The following is a 20,264-nucleotide window of genomic DNA, read 5'->3' as shown; positions in this document are numbered from 1 at the left end:
TAGAAACTAATGCTTTGCTGCATATCAAAAACACCTAATCAAATATAAAGGAATTAAAACAAAAACACCCACAGCAGTAAAATGAATATAAAACAATGACTAAGTAGGTTTTGAATGATGGACTTAAAGTATTTCTTACAGAATATAATTATTCAATACACTTTAAATGTTTGCTGAGCTGTTGGTGCTTTGCCACAAGATGGCAGTATAGTGGTACTGTAGGAGGAAGGTCATTAGAACCACACGGTTTATACGACACACACACACACACACACACACACACACACACACACACACACACACACACACACACACACACACACACACACACACACACACACTGCTTTGTATGGATGAAAGCATGCAGAGGTGGGAGAAGTACTCAGATGTTGTACTTGAGTAAAAGTTGAAGTACCAGAGTAGTACAATTCCTGCATCAAAAATGTTCCTCAAGTAAAAGTAGAAAAAGTATTCTCATCAAAATCTAGTGAAAGCAGCGACAGTAAAAGTAGTCATTCTGCAGATTGGTCCATTTCAGAATAATATGATACGATATGTTTTATAATGATTGATCATGAAAGTGTTCTCAAAGCTGCTAAAGGTGCAGCTAGTTGTAATGACTTTGTATACTGCAGGGTAGCTTGTGGATTTACTCCAGGTGGAACTAAATTCTGATTTAACACTTGATTAGATTTCACATCATTCATCCACATCTGTAAAGTAACTAAAGGTATTAAATAAATTTAGTGGAGTAGAAGTATCTCCCAAGTTTTTCTTTTGGTTCTGGGCTGATTTCCTGCATAGTTCCTTTGCACTCCGGAGACAGATATTTGTCGGCTCAGGTCCTCACTCGGTGTCTGTCTCCGCTGCTGGACTGTCTCCCCTCCCTTCCTTCCTCAGAGGAGGAGGCCTTTAGATTAGCTCTGTAATTGCTTTGAGGTAATTAAGGCTACATTTGAGCAGAGACTAGTCAGCGTGGACAGGGGATTTATAAAGGTCATGGAGGGCAGACAGAGAGAAAGACATTTCCCTTTTTTGTGTCTCCTCTTTTGTGACGTTTTCTTCTAATTATGGGTTTAAAAATAACATGGTGGTGACAAAAGGAAATTGAAGGTGTTGATTATCAACGTAAAACTGCAGCAGGGTCAGGACAGAGGGGGTTAGGGGGATTTTGGTGAACATTTAAACATGTCTTAGTTAAACCATCAATACCTTAAGGTGGAGCATATATCAGAAATATAACTTCCTGGGGAAAAGAAAACAACTAAATAATGCAGGGAAAACATTTAAGATATTTCTTCAACCAATGAAGTTAAAGTAAAATGTCCAATAAAATAAACTTAAATCTGTATAAACGGAAAAATTAAAATTGTCTATATCTATATTTTTTTAATTAATTACGTTTTTTAGCAGCATCCTCAGATTTCTTGGGATATGTTTCTTTGCCCCCCTCATATTTTAAACTCAGTACTTGTACTTGCAACAAAGGATCTGAGCACCTCAACCGCTGCAGAACACAAACATATTTTCATATACATTCCTTTCTTTCACCCCCCCCCCTACACAAATAAGACCCACAAGGCTCAGTCATTGTTCTTTAATATTAAAACAGGCAAAAAGTACAATAAGCTTTTCTCTATTTACCCACAGTGTTTCCCCTCGAGGAAGAGAAAGCTAGATTCACAGTACAAACCCCAATAGAAACAATAACCACGACTTCACGTTATGTTTTTTAAAACTTGGACTCAAACATAGCAGCCTAGAACTCTACCTAAAATCTATAACAGCATGGAGGACGTTCCTCACTGTGATTTGTGTCTCTCTTGTTATGGCTTTGTGATGCCGTATTACTTAAGGAGCCTTTTATTGCAATACGTAAAGGATAAGCAGCCGGAAATGCACAAGTGGAGAGCAATTGCACTTGTTGTAATTCATCCAGAGAGATTTTAATTTATAAATTAGAACATCAGTTTCAGATTAAGTATAGAAAACAAAAATAATATTTAGTCAGCCAAGGATTTAAAGCAACATAAGGTCGTCAAACCCATTTGGAGCAGTAGAAAATATAAAACCATAGAAAATGAAATGGTACATATGATGTTTGCAGAAAAGATGACATTTCTTTGTAAAGTATATGTATGGAAAACATTTAAAACGTCAGAGCATTCATCAACAATATCATTAAGCTAATCGAAAGTGAACATTTTGTGCTATGGGACAATACAAAACTCACTATTTCAGGCTAACCAAAGAAAAGCTGTTATGAAATGATAATTCAATCAAATATAAATCTCAGATAATACTGACACGTTTTTAAAAGTGTTACACTGTACATAGATAATGATGTATTCCTCCAGCCTTTTGCGTATTTAGTCACAAATATTCATTAACAGAAATACTTGAGATCTGAAGCCACATTTGTTCTAACTTTACAAGATTTGAAAAGAAGCATTTCAGGGTTTAGAGAGTGCATTGGCATTGAAACAAATGACTTGTGTTATCAACTGGTCCTCCAAATCACCATAAGAGTTTGTTGACTTTGAAAAAGGTGCAATAAAACAAAAATGACTTTTGAAACGTAACGTGACTGTAGGAGCTTTGTTCCACTGAGGTGATGAGCGACAGAAACTATATCTGATATGTTGAGAAGAAGCGTGTTTTGTCCATCAAGCTACAAGTATAAAAACACGCACGCACGCACGCACGCACGCACGCACGCACGCACGCACACACACACACGCGCACGCACACACACACACACACACACACACACACACACACACACACACACACACACACACACCACACACACACACACACACACCACACACACACACACACACACACACCATGTTCCCTCTCAGTCATCGCTCTTTAGTTGGCTGAGTAATGATGCGTCGAGCAGACAGCCTCTGAAGTAACCAATCAGGGCGTGAGTCAGCTGAATCTGGCTGCGCCTCGACAGGAAGTGTCCCTCGTCTGGGTAAATCTGTCCCGGGTAACAACAAAAAAAGATGACAGATGAATAAGTAAACAAACGAGGTCATTGACTAAACTGGAATGACTAAAGTTGTTCCTTGAAACATCCTCTCTATGTACTTCTCCAGCCACAGTTGAAGTTTACCTGCATGGTATAGTTGGCCCCGATCTTTATTAAGTGTTTGATGAGCTCCGCAGAGTGCTGAAAGTGAACGTTTGCTGTGGAGAAAAACAAGTGTGTGAAGTGAGGGTCACAGGGGTCATATATACTGCTGGATACAAAGAAGCCACTTCTCATCAGGGCCACAGCCAGCAGACTACATCTAATAACACGCAGTTACCTTGACAATAACATGTCTTTTTCTATAGGTAGAAAATATAGAGGCGTACCGTCAGCAGTGCCATGAGCCAGAAACAGAGTCGCTCCCTGCAGACTTTTCATGTTGGTCAGGACGTTAGAAGCCTGGAAGACACAATCATCATCAGTGCTTTCTGTATTTACTAAGTTTTTGGTGTTTATGCTAAGCTAAGTGGCAACTGTCTCTATCCTCGTCGCTATCGTGCAGACATGAAGTCATTTGAATATCAAAAAATGTTTTATTTGTTGATTTATTTCCGTCACAGATGCTCAAAATACAAACTCATGTTTTTACACAAAGTGAAACGCAGCCAATTAGTTTGGGTAATTAAAAATGGAAACACTAACATATTTGATTGCAAAGCAGTAATATGCAAAGGGGACTCAGATATATCCTTGTTATTGTTTTTACCTGCAATGTAAAATAGTGCAATTATAAAGTAGCATCATATGTAAATAATGAAGTAGTTTATTTTTGTAAATGTACAACTTTCATCTGGAAATTGTACCCTATTCCTCTGACTGTACTTTGTCTTCTTTTACCTACAATATAAAAAGGAGTAGAAGTACAAAGTAGCTTCAGATAGAAATATTGAAGTAGAGTACAACATTTTGCACTTTAACAAAGTACTTCCTGTCGTGAAACCACTAACCTTTCACACACTTAGTGCAGAATGGGCCAAGTAAAGGTCAGTTTTGAAGGCACTAGAAATGAAAATGTATGTTTGGTGTTCACATTTGGAGTCTGGATGTAAGAGCCATTTTGATGGAGTGTCATGTTTGGGTTCAGGTTGTCACAATTGGGTGTTATCCCCTGTGCATGCCATAGGGTCTCGCAGTCCAATTCCCTATGGCACGGGTATGTAAGGTTTGTCTTGTCACCTGATCAGGTGTGTCTGACTCCGGAAGGGCAAATGGTTTTGGACCGCAGTTCCGCGAGTGCCGAAAAGAATGTTTGTTATGGAATGGATCATTGTATGGCTACGTTGGAGGGCGTCTACAGACCGCAGGGGGACGAGGAGAGCCACCTGCTGTTTGACCACTCAGGAGTTCGTCTGCAGTCATCTATTGGACCCGACGCAGGAGCTAATGTGCTAATGCTAAAAACACCGGAATTGGAGCATCGACGTGGACCATCGCAGTCATATAGACAGGTATGTGCAGCGCTACAATGTTTAATGGACATATAACGAGTGTGCACACAAAACCTAAACAAAAAACAAGTGCACTGGTAGCAGGAGTGCACATACAAGTGACTTTATATATTTTGCTGGAACAGACTATTATCATGGATGTGTGTGACGCTGCGTCTGTCGCAAATAGCGTCACATGGGACAGGTTTGCACGCTGCCAATAAACCCACTAGTGACCAGTGGTGTTGAAAAAGAGACTCAGAAACGGGTTGTTAAGCTCACTACAAAATCGCAACTAGATCAAATAGATAGGTTGCAAAATTAAATAAAGAAATAAGCTAAATAATGCAAGCACCATGATGAAGCAAAAATGTTTACATGGATTGTTGGAGGGTTTATTACCACGTGAAGAAAAATAAAAACATGAAATATGGTTCAAAGCAAAAATGTTGAGTGATGTTGAGTGTGTCACTGAAACAAAAATGTGGGTTTCCTTAAAAAAAAATGTGAAGCAACAAATGTTGAAGCTGAGGATGACATAAATCCAAATGACTGTGTCAAAATGTTGCTAGTAAGCACTCCTCTGAGTGGAGCAATGTTTCTGCTGCCACCTCAAGTGGCATGAATCCATATTTGGAAAGGGAAAAAAAGCAATGTGGAACATGTCATTTCTTTAAACCCAATGGCAAGAGAGTACAAGCATGCATGGGAACCTCAACAACAAAATCACTTGGAACAATCATCATTACCACGGCACAATCTACAACATCTGGATGAACGGCCAAAACAACCCATGCAATCATTGCAAACTGTTTCAAGGCATGAGTGCTTCATCAGCTCAGTCAAAGGATGGACAACTGCAACAGACTATTGGTCATAATCCGCCTGGAGACATTATGTACGCTCATGAACAGGCAACATTAGATGCTCTGGTCCAGCAACAACATTTCTCATCTCTGCCACCAAGAGAGATTCCTACATTTGAAGGAGATCTTTTAAATACAGAGCGTTTGATAAGGCCTTGGAGGAAGGAGTGAGGAGAAAGGACAAAGGACTCTCACTACATTCATCACACAACCCAGGGAAAGAGCAAAGGAACGTTGTCTCCACAGTAACAACTACGAACCTACCTCTTTCACATAAGAGCAAATGCCATTGACCATGGATGACCCAGGAAGGGTTGGCTAAATGGCCACACTTTTCAAAGGTACGCAATCCAACCATTGAGGCAAATGTGGACCTGTTAATGGAAGCATGGGAGGTCCTCAAAAGCTGCGGGAATGGCCCGTATGCAGTCAGGACTGTGCTGGGATGGTCAATTAATGGAAACTTTGGAGCCATGCATGAAGCAGGGTTTCCTTCAGTTTCAGTAAAATGCTGTGACTACCAAGGACTCGGCTGATCCTACTGACCAACTAATCCTACATTTCTCAGACTGGAGGAGACTCAACGTTGCAGATACCTGGTTGCTCAAGGTAAAAAAAGATCCTCAAGAACTTGAGCCTAAAGGAGAAAAGACGCTGAAGACCACTCATACAAAATCAACAGTTGGATAAGAGTAAGGTCAGAGAGGCACCTGGGGTTCAGAGAGTCTCAGCTGATGACCTCGTAGGGATCACATGTCAATCACATCATTTTTTACCGCAGTACCGCAAATAATGTTTGTTATGGAATGGAAAAGCATCTGGACTTCACTTTGACGATGCACAAAACCTGGTCAATAAATGGAATGAACTATTCCACACAACCTACCGATTCATAACACCACGAGCGGTATCTTTAAACACAGTAAAGTGCGTCAGCCAAGTCTTCCCCGGGAGTCGAGCCACCATGGGAGCTTTAGTATTGGGCTGGTGCCTGTTATATTAAAATATATCACAACCTCATCTTTCACTTTCCCTCCCCAGCTGGGATTCAAACGGGGGGAAATGTTCCAGACTCGCATCAAAAACCGGACATTTAATAACCCGTCTGTCTCTCTGAGGACAGGCGATGGTGTCCCGCTGATTATTGTGTGATCACCTCGCGCCACATTTTCTAGTTCTTTGGATGTCATTTTAAAAGCCCCCCCTCCCCCCCCCCTGCTGCTGCGAGTCACAGAAATAGCCGGCCCAGTTAAAGGCAACCCACTTTGGAGGAGAAACACGTTGACTACAACCTTCACACAGAGGACAACTGTTTTCTATTTAGCCTACACCTCTGGCTCTCTCCTGTTTCTCATGTTTGTGTGTTTTGTGTGATCTGTGGAGAGTTGCCTGAAATGCTTGTGGCCACATTTCCCTCTTTATTTTGGAACTCACAAAGCAGTGTGACCTCTAGCTTGCCATGAAGAAAGGAGATTTTCTGGAAGGGAAAAGTCATTTTGCTTCTGAAAGATATTTAAGTGCTGGTTTATTATAATGTTGACGCTGCACACCAGCAGCCTTTTAGTGACGGCTGGATGAACAATTGGTGTTCGAATAAATATGTTGCAAAAAAACAACAAAGCAGGTTTTCTCTAATGTGCTCTGAAGTCGGGTACCCTGTAAAAGTTGCAAGATAAACTTTAGTGGTCTCTCGATAATTAAGTAATATGAAGAAATCTTATTTTTACTCCGCAAAAGAATGACTCGTTGCTTATTTGTAATAAAAAACAGGATGCTTGATTAACGCATAATGTGATCAATTGATTACATTTCTCAGTAAAAGTGACTAACAGCTTGCTTTTCCAATATATTGCCATGCTTTGAAATTGTTATTTACTTGTATAACATATTTAGAAGGTTTAACGCTGCCGTAACTTTTTGAATGTATAGAAGATGCTTACTTGGTATTTGTTCTCCTCAGTCCAAGGTGAGCCAAGGTATCTCTCGGAAACCGTCGAAGCTGGAAAAGAAAGGAGGTTGTTTTTAATAAAGATGTGGAGAACATCAATAAAAACAAAGCTGTAGATTATCTTCTCAGAGCTTCACAGCTCAAATAACAATGATTCTTCTCTCTCAGCCTGCCTTTAAAGCAGTTTTAGTACACGTTACATGAGTTTCAAATGTGTGTTTTCAAAATGAAAACCGCTTTATACTCACTCGCCTCTGCCAGACACGAGGAAAGCTTTTCATCCTTAAAAATTCAATAAGCCTGAATTCCCGAAAGCAGCGCGTACGGATAATTAAAGCCACATTACAGACGGCGGGATAAAGACATCCGCAGCAGAAGTAATAAATATTTCCATGTCCCTGCTGTGTGAATTAAAGAAGAGAAGATACAGGATTTCATTTGAGTTTTGTTTTTTTGGGCTCACCGTACAAGGACCAGTCAGTGATGGGCGCCTGCACTGCTGCACACTGGATCAGGTTCTCTGTGGACTTCAGCATCATCAGCGCCAGGTAGCCCCCGTAATCCTGGTGGTAAAGGATGGTCAAGATACATCAGGATATTCTCTATTAGATGCTTGAATATATATATATATATACAAGTATGCACAGATCTTTTTACACTTTTCTCTCGGCTTTACTTCACCATTCAGGCCTCTCAGTACATTGTTTAAGTATATGTTTAAAATATTTCTCTATATTAAGCAAAACGAGTTGCCCTGGGAGATGAGAGAAAATCAGTCCTTCCTAACAATATATATTTAACTTAAAAAGAAATACAGTGGGGTGCTTCCTAAGTAAAAGAAAGAAAGAAATTGACGTCATAAAAGACTTCTGGGATCAGAAGGTGAATGCGCAAATTATTATCTCAGAATATTCCTAATGTTTTTTTGGTACATTTGTGACTTTCTTCTCGTAAATGTACTTTAATCTCAGTTTCGCCTTAGTTTGTTACCCCTCTCCCTCAGCTCCATCCTTATTTTCTTTGCCCTACAAAGGCCCTGATCCGTTGCACTTTATTTATTTATCCTTGAGGGTGAATGTTTGGATTGATAACACGGACAAACCTCTCCGAAGACTCCCACTCGAGCGGGATCAATGAACGGCAGCTTCACCAGGTACCTGAGGCACACAGAGGAAACATTTCCAACAACACTCTGACGACCGCTTCAATTCACAGAACATCAAGTGGGCAACAGAGTAACAGTGTATCTTGTTTTTTATGTGTTCGTACGGCGACTTTGAGAGCCTTGAAAGACGCCTATATAAAATAAATGCATTATTATTATTATTATTAACAGCAAGGAGGTCAAAGGTCAGATCCACATGTGAGAGGGAGACAAAGAAATGAGGAAAAAAGCCCCAACTTGTGTTTTTATAACTTAAAAACACCATATTTTACGTGCATTTTGAACTTAAGTGCGGTTCTTCTTCAAAAAGTACGATATCATAAATGAGACACCTTGTTTTCTTACTCAAAAGTGGATTCGTCTGGCAAAAGAACGGACAGTTTTCTGTCATTGAAGACATGAAAGCAAACTCACATTTAAGAAGCCATTTTGCTAAAAAAACAATCTTCCTGTAACGAGTGAACAAATATCAAAATTGATGCAATTTTCTGTCAATTTGAAGACATTGTGCATAGCATCAAATATGCCTTTTGTTTGCTCTGGGAAAAATAAAATACTTAGCAATACTTTAAAGGGAAACTGGTAAACCTTCAATTATCCAACAATGATGCCTTTCTTTCTACATTTTTAAGTCTCCTATTCAGGATTACTTGCTCACAGACCGCTGTCAAAGACGTCTGAGATTTGTTTTCTCTATTAAACAATTGAAAAAAAGGTGTCTCTGGAATCCTGAAGAGCATTATTGGAGCATTCAGGCACAAAGAAAAACTCTTATCACAATTAAAATGATTATTTGTAGACAAAATACTTACTGCAGAGCGGCTATCTGGTCGTCTTTGTCCACCGTGCCGAGCCTCTGGTGGACCTGCTGCAAAACCCTGGGAAGAGACGGAGATAAAGGTGAAGAAAAGAGAGACCACCCACTCCCAGAACCATGTTGGACATTTAGTTACCTTTGACCTCTGAACCCTGACCCCCTGCCGTCCAGTCGTGCTACAATGACCTGCTCTGACCCCACCAGCCCCAGGTACCAGTCCAGCCTGAACTCATCCGTGACCCCCTGCCCCCCCGGAGAGCTGCCGCTGAGAAGGAGACACACGGAGAAAACCGTCATTTATTTACTTTTAACGTGAGGACAGATAACATGTTGTGTTGAGATGTACCATTACAAACTTTTTCTATATTGAGAGCCTTTGGGGTTATAAAAGACTATTGCAGATAGTTGACCTAGTGCGTGTGTGTGTGTGTGACACTTATATAACATAAAGAAAAAAGTGTTTCATAATGAAATTAGCCACCGCTTCATCCAAGAAAATCCTCTGCCCTTTAAGCCCCTGTCACACTGTCCCGAAATTGACACCCGATGGACACACGATTAAGGAAACGTTCAAATTCGGCTCTGATCGTAACAACATCGGGCCATTGGTGAGAGCATCTTAAGCCATCGTATGACCGCCGGTGGAGTTTCTCAGGCTCCGGCAGCAACTTCGGCCAAAGATTTTGCCACCGCTCACGAAGTTGCTTAAGACGCCCTCACGAATGTCTCGATGTTGCTACGATCAGAGCCGAATTTGGACATTTCTTTTATCGTGTGTCCATCTGGTTGTTTTATTGCACAACAAAATCATGTAAACATATTATGTAAATAACCCAATTTGTGTTCTGTGAAACTAAAAAGGATATAATATATTATTTTGAAGGCGAGGAAGTTGTTGTTGCTATGGAAACAACATGACGGAGAAAACGTAATATCTTCTACATATAAAGACGGAGAAAGTAAAGAACAAAGTCTGAACATATCAGTACAGTATCATAATACTTTAACATAATTGTTTGTGTTACTTTCGTTGCAGTTGTATGTCTTAACTGTAATGTAAATGTTGCCTTCGTGTGTGGTTCGGGGCCATCTTCGTGCGAAATTCACAATTCCATATTCGTGTGTCCATCAGGTGTCAATTTCGGGACAGTGTGACAGGGGCTTTAGCATTTGGTTCACAAATACAGAAAATGTATTAAAATATTTAATTATAACGATGGAAGTATGAAAAATCATTGTTACTTGTATGACATGACATTTAAAGTGTATATTAAACATGTACAAACAATTGAAAATAAAATTGTTTTTTGAGCCATTGGCCGTATTTTTCAGGCATCAATTGGTGGTTTTTTGTCCATACTTTCATTTGATTTTCAGTATTATTATTTATATAAAGGTACGTGGGAAAGGAGTGCTTGCAACAAACCTGACGGAACATTTAGCTTTAAGCCAACTACTTAGTTTAAAACATTTATTAGAAAATGTTACGTTTCATTAATTATTTAAATAGTTCCATTAACTATAACGCCTTTTAAAATGTTACCTTCCCCAACACTATGATAAGCTAAGCGCATTTCGTCAATACTACTTGGGTACTAGAGTAGGAGTGTAAGAGTATTTTACCTTGTTGTATTACTAGACTGATTTTTATTAAAGAATCAAAAAAGGATTATAGGATGAAGTTTTCTCATCTGGAACGCATTTCCTTTTCAATTATAACTGCTGTTGATTTGTTAATGTACTTGAAGTCTGCAGGTGGAGGGAAGAGTTTCACTTTCAGCCGTCCTTTGAAGCTCCCCCGGTGAAGTGGATGGTGTAAAAATGTAAATGTAATAAAGTGGAATGGGCTTACACAATGAGCAGAAGGCCGTAGAGGAAGGATTCGGAGAAGTCGGGAGGATAGATGAGCTTCAGAGGCAGCGCTGAGGACGAAACAAACATTAACTCAAGGAGAGGTGAAGCAGAGGACGACAGGAAGGGAAAAACATTCATATAATGAATTAGTGCGGTCACCATTTGTACCAAAGTTGTCATTAGTTATCGTGTGTGTTTCATTCCGAATCCTCTTCTTCGTCTCCAGAGCGGAGCGCAGAGGGAGGTTGTTCTCCAAGATGAAATAGGCTGTGAATTACAAAAAAAGAAACCCGTATATATTTCTTAATATCTAACAAGCCTATGCATGATTCCTCCCGGCAGAGAAGTCAGAAGTTCACATTAAATATTCAGCACTTCATCCAGAGGCTGCAGCAAAGGGCAAGGCTCCATTTTCATTTCATAACATGTTTTCTATTCTACATGTAAAAACAGAACAGTTATCAATATATATATGAGGTGGCTGCTTCACCTTGCAGTCAAGCATTTATTCAGGGTCTGGATCAGCACTTTTCTTGTCATTTTTCAAACTAATTTACTTGAATAAAAAACCTGAATATTGGTCAGTAATTGCTATTATTTAATATATTCACTATGGCCTTTATCGGCATATCAGTTCTTTCTAAAACATTTATTTATCAGCTTTTTAGGCTTAAGGCAAGTAGTATTAAACTCCTACATTTACAAATGTACCAAATAATTGCTTCCCAAATCATGGAGTCTTGTGCAAATGTATGAATTTATTATCTCACAATAAATTCAGCGGGTTCATGTCTCATTAAATTGTGAGTGTTATCTTCTAATTCACCATTTGAAATCAAAGAGTAAGCAAGAAATGAATAGTGGTGAATAAAGTGACGCAGTTTGGATCCAACAGCTGCTGATGTTTTATCGCTGCGGACTATTTAGCATTTCCATCACATCAACACAAAATGGTTTGGTATGAAGGGGAGTAAAGAAGACTCACAGTTCACATCGATGAAACTCAGGAGCAGAACAGCTGGAACTCCAGGTCCTGCAGGGGGATGGAATAAAACATTAGGTTTGGATGTTTTAATGCATGAAACGCTCATAAATCGGTCTCTTCTTTAGGCTATTTTGATGCATTTCGAGGTACTTTCCGACTTATGTGGGGCTTTTTTCACATTGTATAATTATGCCATTTTTTAAAGTAGCAAGACGAAATGGAGCAAAAAGGGCACTGAGGGATTTCTTTCAGAACATTTTCATTTATTAAAATATCAAAATAATATTCTTCAAGAACATTAATATTCATGAAGTATTATGTGTCTATAAAAGGAAACATCAATCACATTAACTTCATCTTAACGTCAGGCACTTGAAATGGAATTTTGTATCATTTACTGTAATGTCATGTTTGTATCTGTTATTGGACATTTTGAATAAAAAATCTTGTGTTTATATATCGTATTTGATCGTACTTATTATGTTCATCTAAATATCGCATTTGATTTGATTTCATTTTGGAATGGAACAACCGTCAACAAACTGCATCTACAGGATAAATAATATTTCTGATTCTGAATATGGCGAGGGCTTTTACAACAAAGAAGTCACCATTTTTAAATGCAGAGGTTATAAAAACAGAAGGAATCTGATTTTCTTTTTGGACCTTTGCAGTGCAGGACGGCGTGCTGTGCATCGGGGCTGACCTCGGCGTCAAAAAAGGAACACTCGTCCTTCAGTCCACAGGTGACGCAGCGGCGAGGGAACAGGCCGAGGGTGGACACGCTTTAAGAGACAATAAGGTGCATTGAACACACACAGGATCTTAAGAACACACAATATGCTGGATGTATTGAGGGTTTGATACCTGTACAAGTGTCTCTGTTGTGCAGAGGGCTCCGTGCTCAGGAAGTATCTGCAGAGCGAAAGCAGGACAAGGTTAGAGATCTGCATCAATAGTCACTGTGCGTACAGCAGATACCGTTATGCAAAAAGCTTGTTACGTGTTCATAAAAAAAAAAAAATCTGAATTTGTAGTAGTGTTTACCAGGGGGAAAGCGCACAGATGCTGCATAAAAGACTCAGCTGGTACATTTCTTACCGTGGTTACTGTTAAAAAAGCAGTTTTTTAAATAATGGTATTAAAATATAACTCATTTACAGGCTATAGAGCAACATACACACACATTTTCACATATGCAAGTAGTGCAAATAGCATTTTTAGCAGACTATTTGGCCGACAGCATCTGCCCAGAAGACCACACTGTGTCTTGTTATGACATCAAATGGTGACGCAAATGTTTTTGAAACTAAATGCTCGTAGCCAGTCTTACATTATCTGGTTGTTTTCATCGTAAGCTACGATTTTGGTCACCTCCCAGTCTCCTGACGTTAGGTGCCGAACTTCGTCCTTGTCACTTCGTAGCTGGAATCAGAAGTGGTTGAAAGGGTTAGGAAACAGGAGAAAGGAACAGACATGTTTTGGTGGATTGAAGTCCGCTTAGTCGTCACCTTCTTAGTGAACATGGTGATGTGGTTGAAGTCTCCCTGCCCTCCTTGTTTTACAGGCAGAGAGAGGAAGAAGCGGCTCCTGTCCTTGGAGAACAGCGGCTCCTGTCCCTGCACACAGAGGTGACACACTTTAAACAGTACCCTCCCCCCCCGTTAATAATGGACCTTTATATTGCAGAGAGGATATCAAGTCGGTACATTATTGTTGTTATGAGACATGTCAGTATTGAGGCTTACCTGAAAGGACAGCCATGTCCCCGAAGAGTCTTCGTGTCTCTGAATTAAACAGAAGACAAAGGAAAGACAGCTTCAAAAATGATTATATGAAATAAAGACTTGATCTTGAGCGCTGTAAAACATTTTCAAACTAAATCCTTTGTTCTTGAAGTAATGCAATTAATCTGATTTAAAAATGACAACCATTATCAGAGGGAATTATGGTCTCTTATGCAATAGCTCAATGTTTGTGTAACATTCAGCTTTACTTTAAAAGTAGCAACACTTTTCTGTAAAATATCTTACCCTTTCTTGCTCAGTAAGAGATATATTGTTATATATTGTCGCGTGGATAATTACTCCAAATGCATCCATTTTATTGAGTGATTTAATTTACACTATAACAAGGACTGATATTACAAATAAATATCATTACAGTTGTACAATTCTCATTAGTTAAGGAGTAACTATAGTTGGTTAAAATACAATGTTTACCTTGTAAATGTGGAGTAGCAGTAGTCGAAAGTAGCCTAATGCTAAACAAATACCTCAGAATTGAAATCTGGTAAAAGTACTTTATTTTTATTATTACAGGCCATCTGTCACCATCTTTGACCCCATCCTCTGAAATACATCACCCACCTGGACGCAGACTCCGATGGTGGTGTCGCATACCGTGAGCAGTGATGCATTCTGGGAGCGGTTGACCCACCGAACTGCCAGGTGAGTATTACTGATCCACTTCACCATGGTGATGTAGAAATCACTGCAGAGCAGCCAAGAGAGGAGTCAGACTTTGTGCACAGCTGTGTGTGTCTGTGTGTCTGTCTGTCTGTCTGTCTGTCTGTCTGTCTGTCTGTCTGTCTGTCTGTCTGTCTGTCTGTCTGTCTGTCTGTCTGTCTGTCTGTCTGTCTGTCTGTCTGTCTGTCTGTCTGTCTGTCTGTCTGTCTGTCTGTCTGTCTGTCTGTCTGTCTGTCTGTCTGTCTGTCTGTCTGTCTGTGTGTGTGTGTGTGTGTGTGTGTGTGTGTGTGTGTGTGTGTGTGTGTGTGTGTGTGTGTGTGTGTGTGTGTGTGTGTGTGTGTGTGTGTGTGTGTGTGTGTGTGTGTGTGTGTGTGTGTGTGTGTGTGTGCGTGTGAGGTACCTGAGTTTGAGCTGATCAGGAGGCTGCAGTTCTTGAGTGTGTGTCGCTCCGTACAAGTTGACCACCAACAGTTTGACCTCTGGGTTTTTCTGTCCCGCCTGCAGGTGTTGAACAGGTATATGTTGTAATAAAAAGTGAACCCTTTGATTTAATGACATGTTGAACTGACTTCATTACCCACAATGCATGCTCACCATAGGATATGGATATTGTAGTCCTTTAGGGTAGGTGCTGCCGGTAAACTGGGGCAGAACCATGTTGGGAACCAGCGTGTTGTTGATGGAGAGGAAAGCGAGTCTCTCCCCGTCTGGAGACCACCAGTGGGCCAGGTGAGAGTGTAGGATCTCCTCTGAGGAGAAAAACACACTATTATCAACATTTATTCTCAAAATGTGTCCTTTTTACTTCTCTTTCTGACTCAATATTGCCCAGAGGTGCTAAAGAGAAAATGTGATTTTTAAAATTATTTAAATTGTGCTGTTTTTCTGCACCTGTAGTTCTGTTTCAGAAGAAATAATACTAATAACTATTGACTTTATATGACAGCTGGTCCATTTTGGATTCAAATCTAATGAATACTTATATATAAACATATGTTAAAGTGAGCAATAATAATAAAAAAATATATTATATATATTGTCTAAAAATAAGTGGTAAAAATAAGGTCAACATTGCAATAAAAAATAAAATAATAATATGTATATAAACACAAGAAAGCAGTGCAATACAAAATGTATTAATGTAAAAACTAAAAGTAAAAATGGGCACATTGTAACAACAACAATATAGGGGGGGGGGGAATAAATAGGACTCTTTCCTTCACTGTCCAATCGTCAGCCGTGTTTACACTCTAAAGTAATTAAAAATGAGGAAACAGCTCTCAGATCAGCTCCAAACGGAAACTATAATGTCCCCCCTCTGTGTGTGTATACAGACCCTCCCCTCACTACTGAATGTGTTTGCACTGCGGCTTAAAGGATCGTCGAGGCTTGTTGTTGATTTTCATTGCCATTCTGCAGAGTTTGTCTAGTCTGCTCTCATGGATTCATTTTAAAGCAAAAACAAATCTTTGAAACATTTCAAACAGCTGAAGTGAGGAGGCAAAGAAAACTCATCCTCAGCCGCTAAGTCACAAAACAAACATCCAAGCTGGAGCCAGAAGACACCAGAATTAGACTACATATCATATAACATACCTGTCAAATCAGTAAAAGTCATCACAAAGAAGCACAGGTGTATTATTGGCAAATTATCAAAAGGTAAAGCTTGCAGAATGGCTTCTTATATTGCTATCTTTTTATAGAATAATATTGTAATCTCATTTTTCTTATCACAAAGAAATACGGCAAGAATGTTTAAATGTCATGGTTCATCATCGTGGAGCCAGTTTTAGATACCTTGCATACTACAGGATATTTCACTAGTAGTATAAGTATATCATGTGGATGTTTATGTTATATTTTTAAGCTATTCATGTCTTGGGGGAGTTACAATGTTATAAGGTTTAATATAGACTATACTATAATTGTATGTAAAAAATAATTCTAATCGTCAAAACAAATGTATTGAAATGTTACCAAGCACAACAACATGTGGGGAAGTACGAACAAAGGAGCATGACATGAAATAAATCAGTACATTTTGAGTACAATTTTTTAGATGAATTCATTTGAATCACTGACAGCTACATTGTTATCGATCACACTGAGACGTTTGCTGTGGCAATAACAGCCAGCCAGTATTTCACAGTTAAACTGAATCTTGCTTTAACATTAGCAGTAAATCAAACATTTATATAAGGAATATAACTGGTGGAACATCCAAAATGCCACATTATGCCTTCGATTGTTACATTTTTTTACATATCGGGTCTGCCTCAAAGCATAATCTTGTGAAACTACCAAACACTCCCAAAAACACACACACACACACACACACACACACACACACACACACACACACACACACACACACACACACACACACACACACACACACACACACACACACACACACACACACACACACACACACACACACACACACACACACACACACACACGCACGCATACCATGTATACATCACTTCAGGGGACATTACATTGACCTACATGCATTTCCTGGAGACTTATGCCTAATCCTAACCATTACCCTAATCCTAAACCAAACCAAGTCTTCAACCTAAAATGAATGGGACTCGCCGCCCTTACGGGGACAAATTGGAGTTCCCCATGAGGAACTCCAATTTGTCCCCGTAAGGGCGGCGAGTCCCCACACGTGACTGTGTAAACAGATTTAGGTCCCCACAAGTATAGTAATGCTAGGCCACACACACACACACACACACACACACACACACACACACACACACACACACACACACACACACACACACACACACACACACACACACACACACACACACACACACACACACACACACACACACACACACACACACACACACACACACACACACACACACACACACACACACACACACACACACACACACACACACACACACACACACACACACACACACACACACACACACACACCTTCGTAGAGCCAGTCGGCCAGCCCGTTGTAGACCACCCCCTCCTGCCCAGAGGAGGTGATCCTCAGAGAGGTACTCCTCACATCAGACTGGTAGTAGATGTTGTTCTCAAAGATGAAGATCTGCACAGATAAAGAAGGTCTTTGTTGAAGAGTGTTGCATGATGAAGCTTATTCTATTACTCAGAGCAGGTACTTTCTGTTTTCTCTTTTCCCTCTCTGATGACATTTGTTTTTCGTGCTTTATCTCCAGGTGTATGTTTGCTCGTTCTCTCCCGTCGGTGTTTTAATATTTGCAAATACAAACAGGATCAGCCCGGCACACCCTGCAGGATCACCTGAACTAATCTCTCCTTGTTTTGTGAAGTTATTTGTTTTCCACAGCTCTGTTCTGAAAACCCATCAGTCACACGGCAAACATGTGGAGTTGGGAAACTTTACCTGGAGTAGAACTCAAAGCTAGTTTTCATTATCATTATTCTTTATGTAACAATATCAATGCATTGAAAGCACTCTCAAAGATAGGGACGATTTATGCCAGATTGAACCATGTTCCATCAAACACACAACATGTCAACACCAGCACAACCATAACATTAGAGTGAATTATCTTAAAAAGCATAATAGTCAAAGTGAAGTCTGATTGTCATTATCAAAACATTGGGAACAATAATTTAAGCGCAGCTAAAATAAAATGTATTCAAATGCTCGACGACCGTAAAAAAACAAACAAATTATAAAAAGACAATAAAGAAAATTCATAGGAACTGCAACTCAAACAAGAATTAATAGAAAAGAGTGTAAAGATGCATCAACGTTAAAAATAAGCAAAGTAACCGACAACTGGATATTAAGCAGAAAAACTCCAAAGCTCTATTTGAAAGATGAATTGAATGGAACAATTCTTATTTGATGCAATCTTCTGAGATTATAAATCATCCCAAATTGCCTTTATTAATTTATTATAAGTATCAACAACAAATCTAATGCCAACATGTGTGTTTTATTTGACCTGCTGCACACTAACTGCTTGTCAAAGTGAGTAATGCTATTAATAAACAATAATGGAATAAATTGATTGTGTTATTCCAGGAACATGAGTTATTAGGAAAGAACATCTGTCTCTACGTAGCTAATAAGTCTGCGGCCCACTCGTGTGTGAGAGTTACGTAAAAACGGTCACAGCTGGAACTACGTCAGAGGAGAGCAGACTGAAAAACAGTGAGGATTTAAACAGAGACGAAATCCCTCCAGAGTCAGGGTGATTTCAGATTAAAGAACACAGCAAGGAGAGGAGAACATGGAGAGCAATAGAAAGAATTGATCACTTAAAGCTTACCAGCTGCCGTGCTTGTTTTCCCCAGGCTGCGTGTTGGAGCACCGCGTTGTGCACCTCCGGAGGATTCAGCTCCCACACCTCCCTGTGAGACACAACGATTAAAAAACAGGGATACAAAACCATAGTTGATGTTGTGAATGCCACTGTGTGCCTGCATGGAAGTGAAGAGAACCGTTTGCTCACCTGGTGTAGATGTTGTACACGATGTAAGACGCCGTGAAGGAATATCTGTATGTCTGAAAGCGAGAGTTCAACTCCAGTCATGTGTTAAGTCAACACAACATAGGAGTAAGACATCTGTCGTGCCAAATGATCCTATAATCATTTAAAACATATAGTCTTATACTCTAACATGTGTTAAAGATTTACATTTCAGGAGGGCAAAAGGAAGTGTAAAAGGGGATATTATTATATAAATATATAAAAAAAGACAATCTCTGTCCATGAATCATTTATCAGTTTCTCTTAAGACTTTCCTCCACAACATCCATTTTAGGAAACAAGGTAACTGGAGCAGCTCCAAATTGACAAAAGCAGGAAAATAACTAGAAGAAAACTCATCAAAAACATCATTTATGGAGCAAAACGTTGTCAGTCATTTTTAGATTAAAAAGGTATAATGCATACATCCTTTTTCAAGCCGTTTCAGGTTTCTCAAATAAAGCAATTTTTGCTTTCAGAAATGCCAGTTACACTTCCATGAAGTTAAGAAAAAGAGGTCTAGATATATTGACAGTACGTTTCATATATATTATGCATCAGCTTTCTCCAGCTCTTCCCAGACAGCATGTTTGAGTCATCGAATAGAAACATGTCTTAAAGGTGGGGTAGGTAATTCACTTCAGAATTTTTTTTTGTTATATTCCATGGAATGCTCTAAACATCCCGATAGCAATGAATATCTGAAATGCTTGACAATAAATACATAAAGAAATGTCATCTGTGGAAGCCGTGGTGCTGTAAAAAGCACGACCAATCATCTGAGCCGGCCCGGCTAAAGTAACTGGATGGCCTACCTGCCTGTCAGCCTTCCATCTGTGCACAAACTTATCTCGTGCCCTCATTGGTCATGTGCGCGTTCGTGTGTGTTGGAGGAGGGGCTCTGTAAGGAAGTCTGAAGGAAGGGGCAGACTTTTTTCGGCTTCGTACTTTCAATTTCTAGCGCACTCGAGCTGGTTTTTACATAAATTACATACCCCACCTATAATATACATATCTCACATATTCAGACATATGTGATCTGTACTGATATTAAATGAACTATTGGGGCCAAAACATCCACAAAATGCAGAATACATGTTGATAACTGCAGGACAGATGTGCTCTAGTTTTTTAACACAATGCTTCTGTCTGGATGAGAGGTTTGGACCATGAAGAGCTGAAAAGGGGAAAT

General features: G+C 39.6%; 1 protein-coding gene across 2 annotated transcripts in view; it reads right to left on the bottom strand.

The window, feature by feature from the left end:
• Positions 1-2,830: 2,830 nt before the first annotated feature.
• The window catches only part of LOC307030945 (inactive dipeptidyl peptidase 10-like), a 38,133-nt gene continuing 20,699 nt past the window's right edge, over positions 2,831-20,264 (bottom strand). The window contains exons 6-27 of one of the 2 annotated variants that reach the window (XM_079667579.1): positions 19,055-19,107; positions 18,872-18,953; positions 17,535-17,655; positions 15,168-15,322; positions 14,974-15,071; positions 14,475-14,598; positions 13,854-13,892; positions 13,617-13,724; positions 13,439-13,530; positions 12,973-13,020; positions 12,772-12,890; positions 12,106-12,153; positions 11,280-11,387; positions 11,119-11,188; positions 9,403-9,531; positions 9,262-9,327; positions 8,387-8,441; positions 7,748-7,847; positions 7,277-7,335; positions 3,370-3,442; positions 3,125-3,198; positions 2,831-2,989 (exon numbers count right to left, since the gene is read on the bottom strand). In XM_079667579.1, coding sequence (XP_079523705.1) covers positions 2,861-2,989; positions 3,125-3,198; positions 3,370-3,442; positions 7,277-7,335; positions 7,748-7,847; positions 8,387-8,441; positions 9,262-9,327; positions 9,403-9,531; positions 11,119-11,188; positions 11,280-11,387; positions 12,106-12,153; positions 12,772-12,890; positions 12,973-13,020; positions 13,439-13,530; positions 13,617-13,724; positions 13,854-13,892; positions 14,475-14,598; positions 14,974-15,071; positions 15,168-15,322; positions 17,535-17,655; positions 18,872-18,953; positions 19,055-19,107 — 1,950 coding nt within the window. In that variant the 3' untranslated portion in view covers positions 2,831-2,860. The remainder of the gene's footprint in view (positions 2,990-3,124; positions 3,199-3,369; positions 3,443-7,276; positions 7,336-7,747; positions 7,848-8,386; positions 8,442-9,261; positions 9,328-9,402; positions 9,532-11,118; positions 11,189-11,279; positions 11,388-12,105; positions 12,154-12,771; positions 12,891-12,972; positions 13,021-13,438; positions 13,531-13,616; positions 13,725-13,853; positions 13,893-14,474; positions 14,599-14,973; positions 15,072-15,167; positions 15,323-17,534; positions 17,656-18,871; positions 18,954-19,054; positions 19,108-20,264) is intronic. The other variant, XM_079667580.1, reaches the window with a different exon arrangement.

This window comes from Notothenia rossii (genome assembly GCF_949606895.1).
Source record: "Notothenia rossii genome assembly, chromosome: 3".
Taxonomy (NCBI): Eukaryota; Metazoa; Chordata; class Actinopteri; order Perciformes; family Nototheniidae; genus Notothenia; species Notothenia rossii.
The sequence above is the reverse complement of the archived record's forward strand: the minus strand, read 5'-3'. Positions and strand labels throughout refer to the sequence as shown.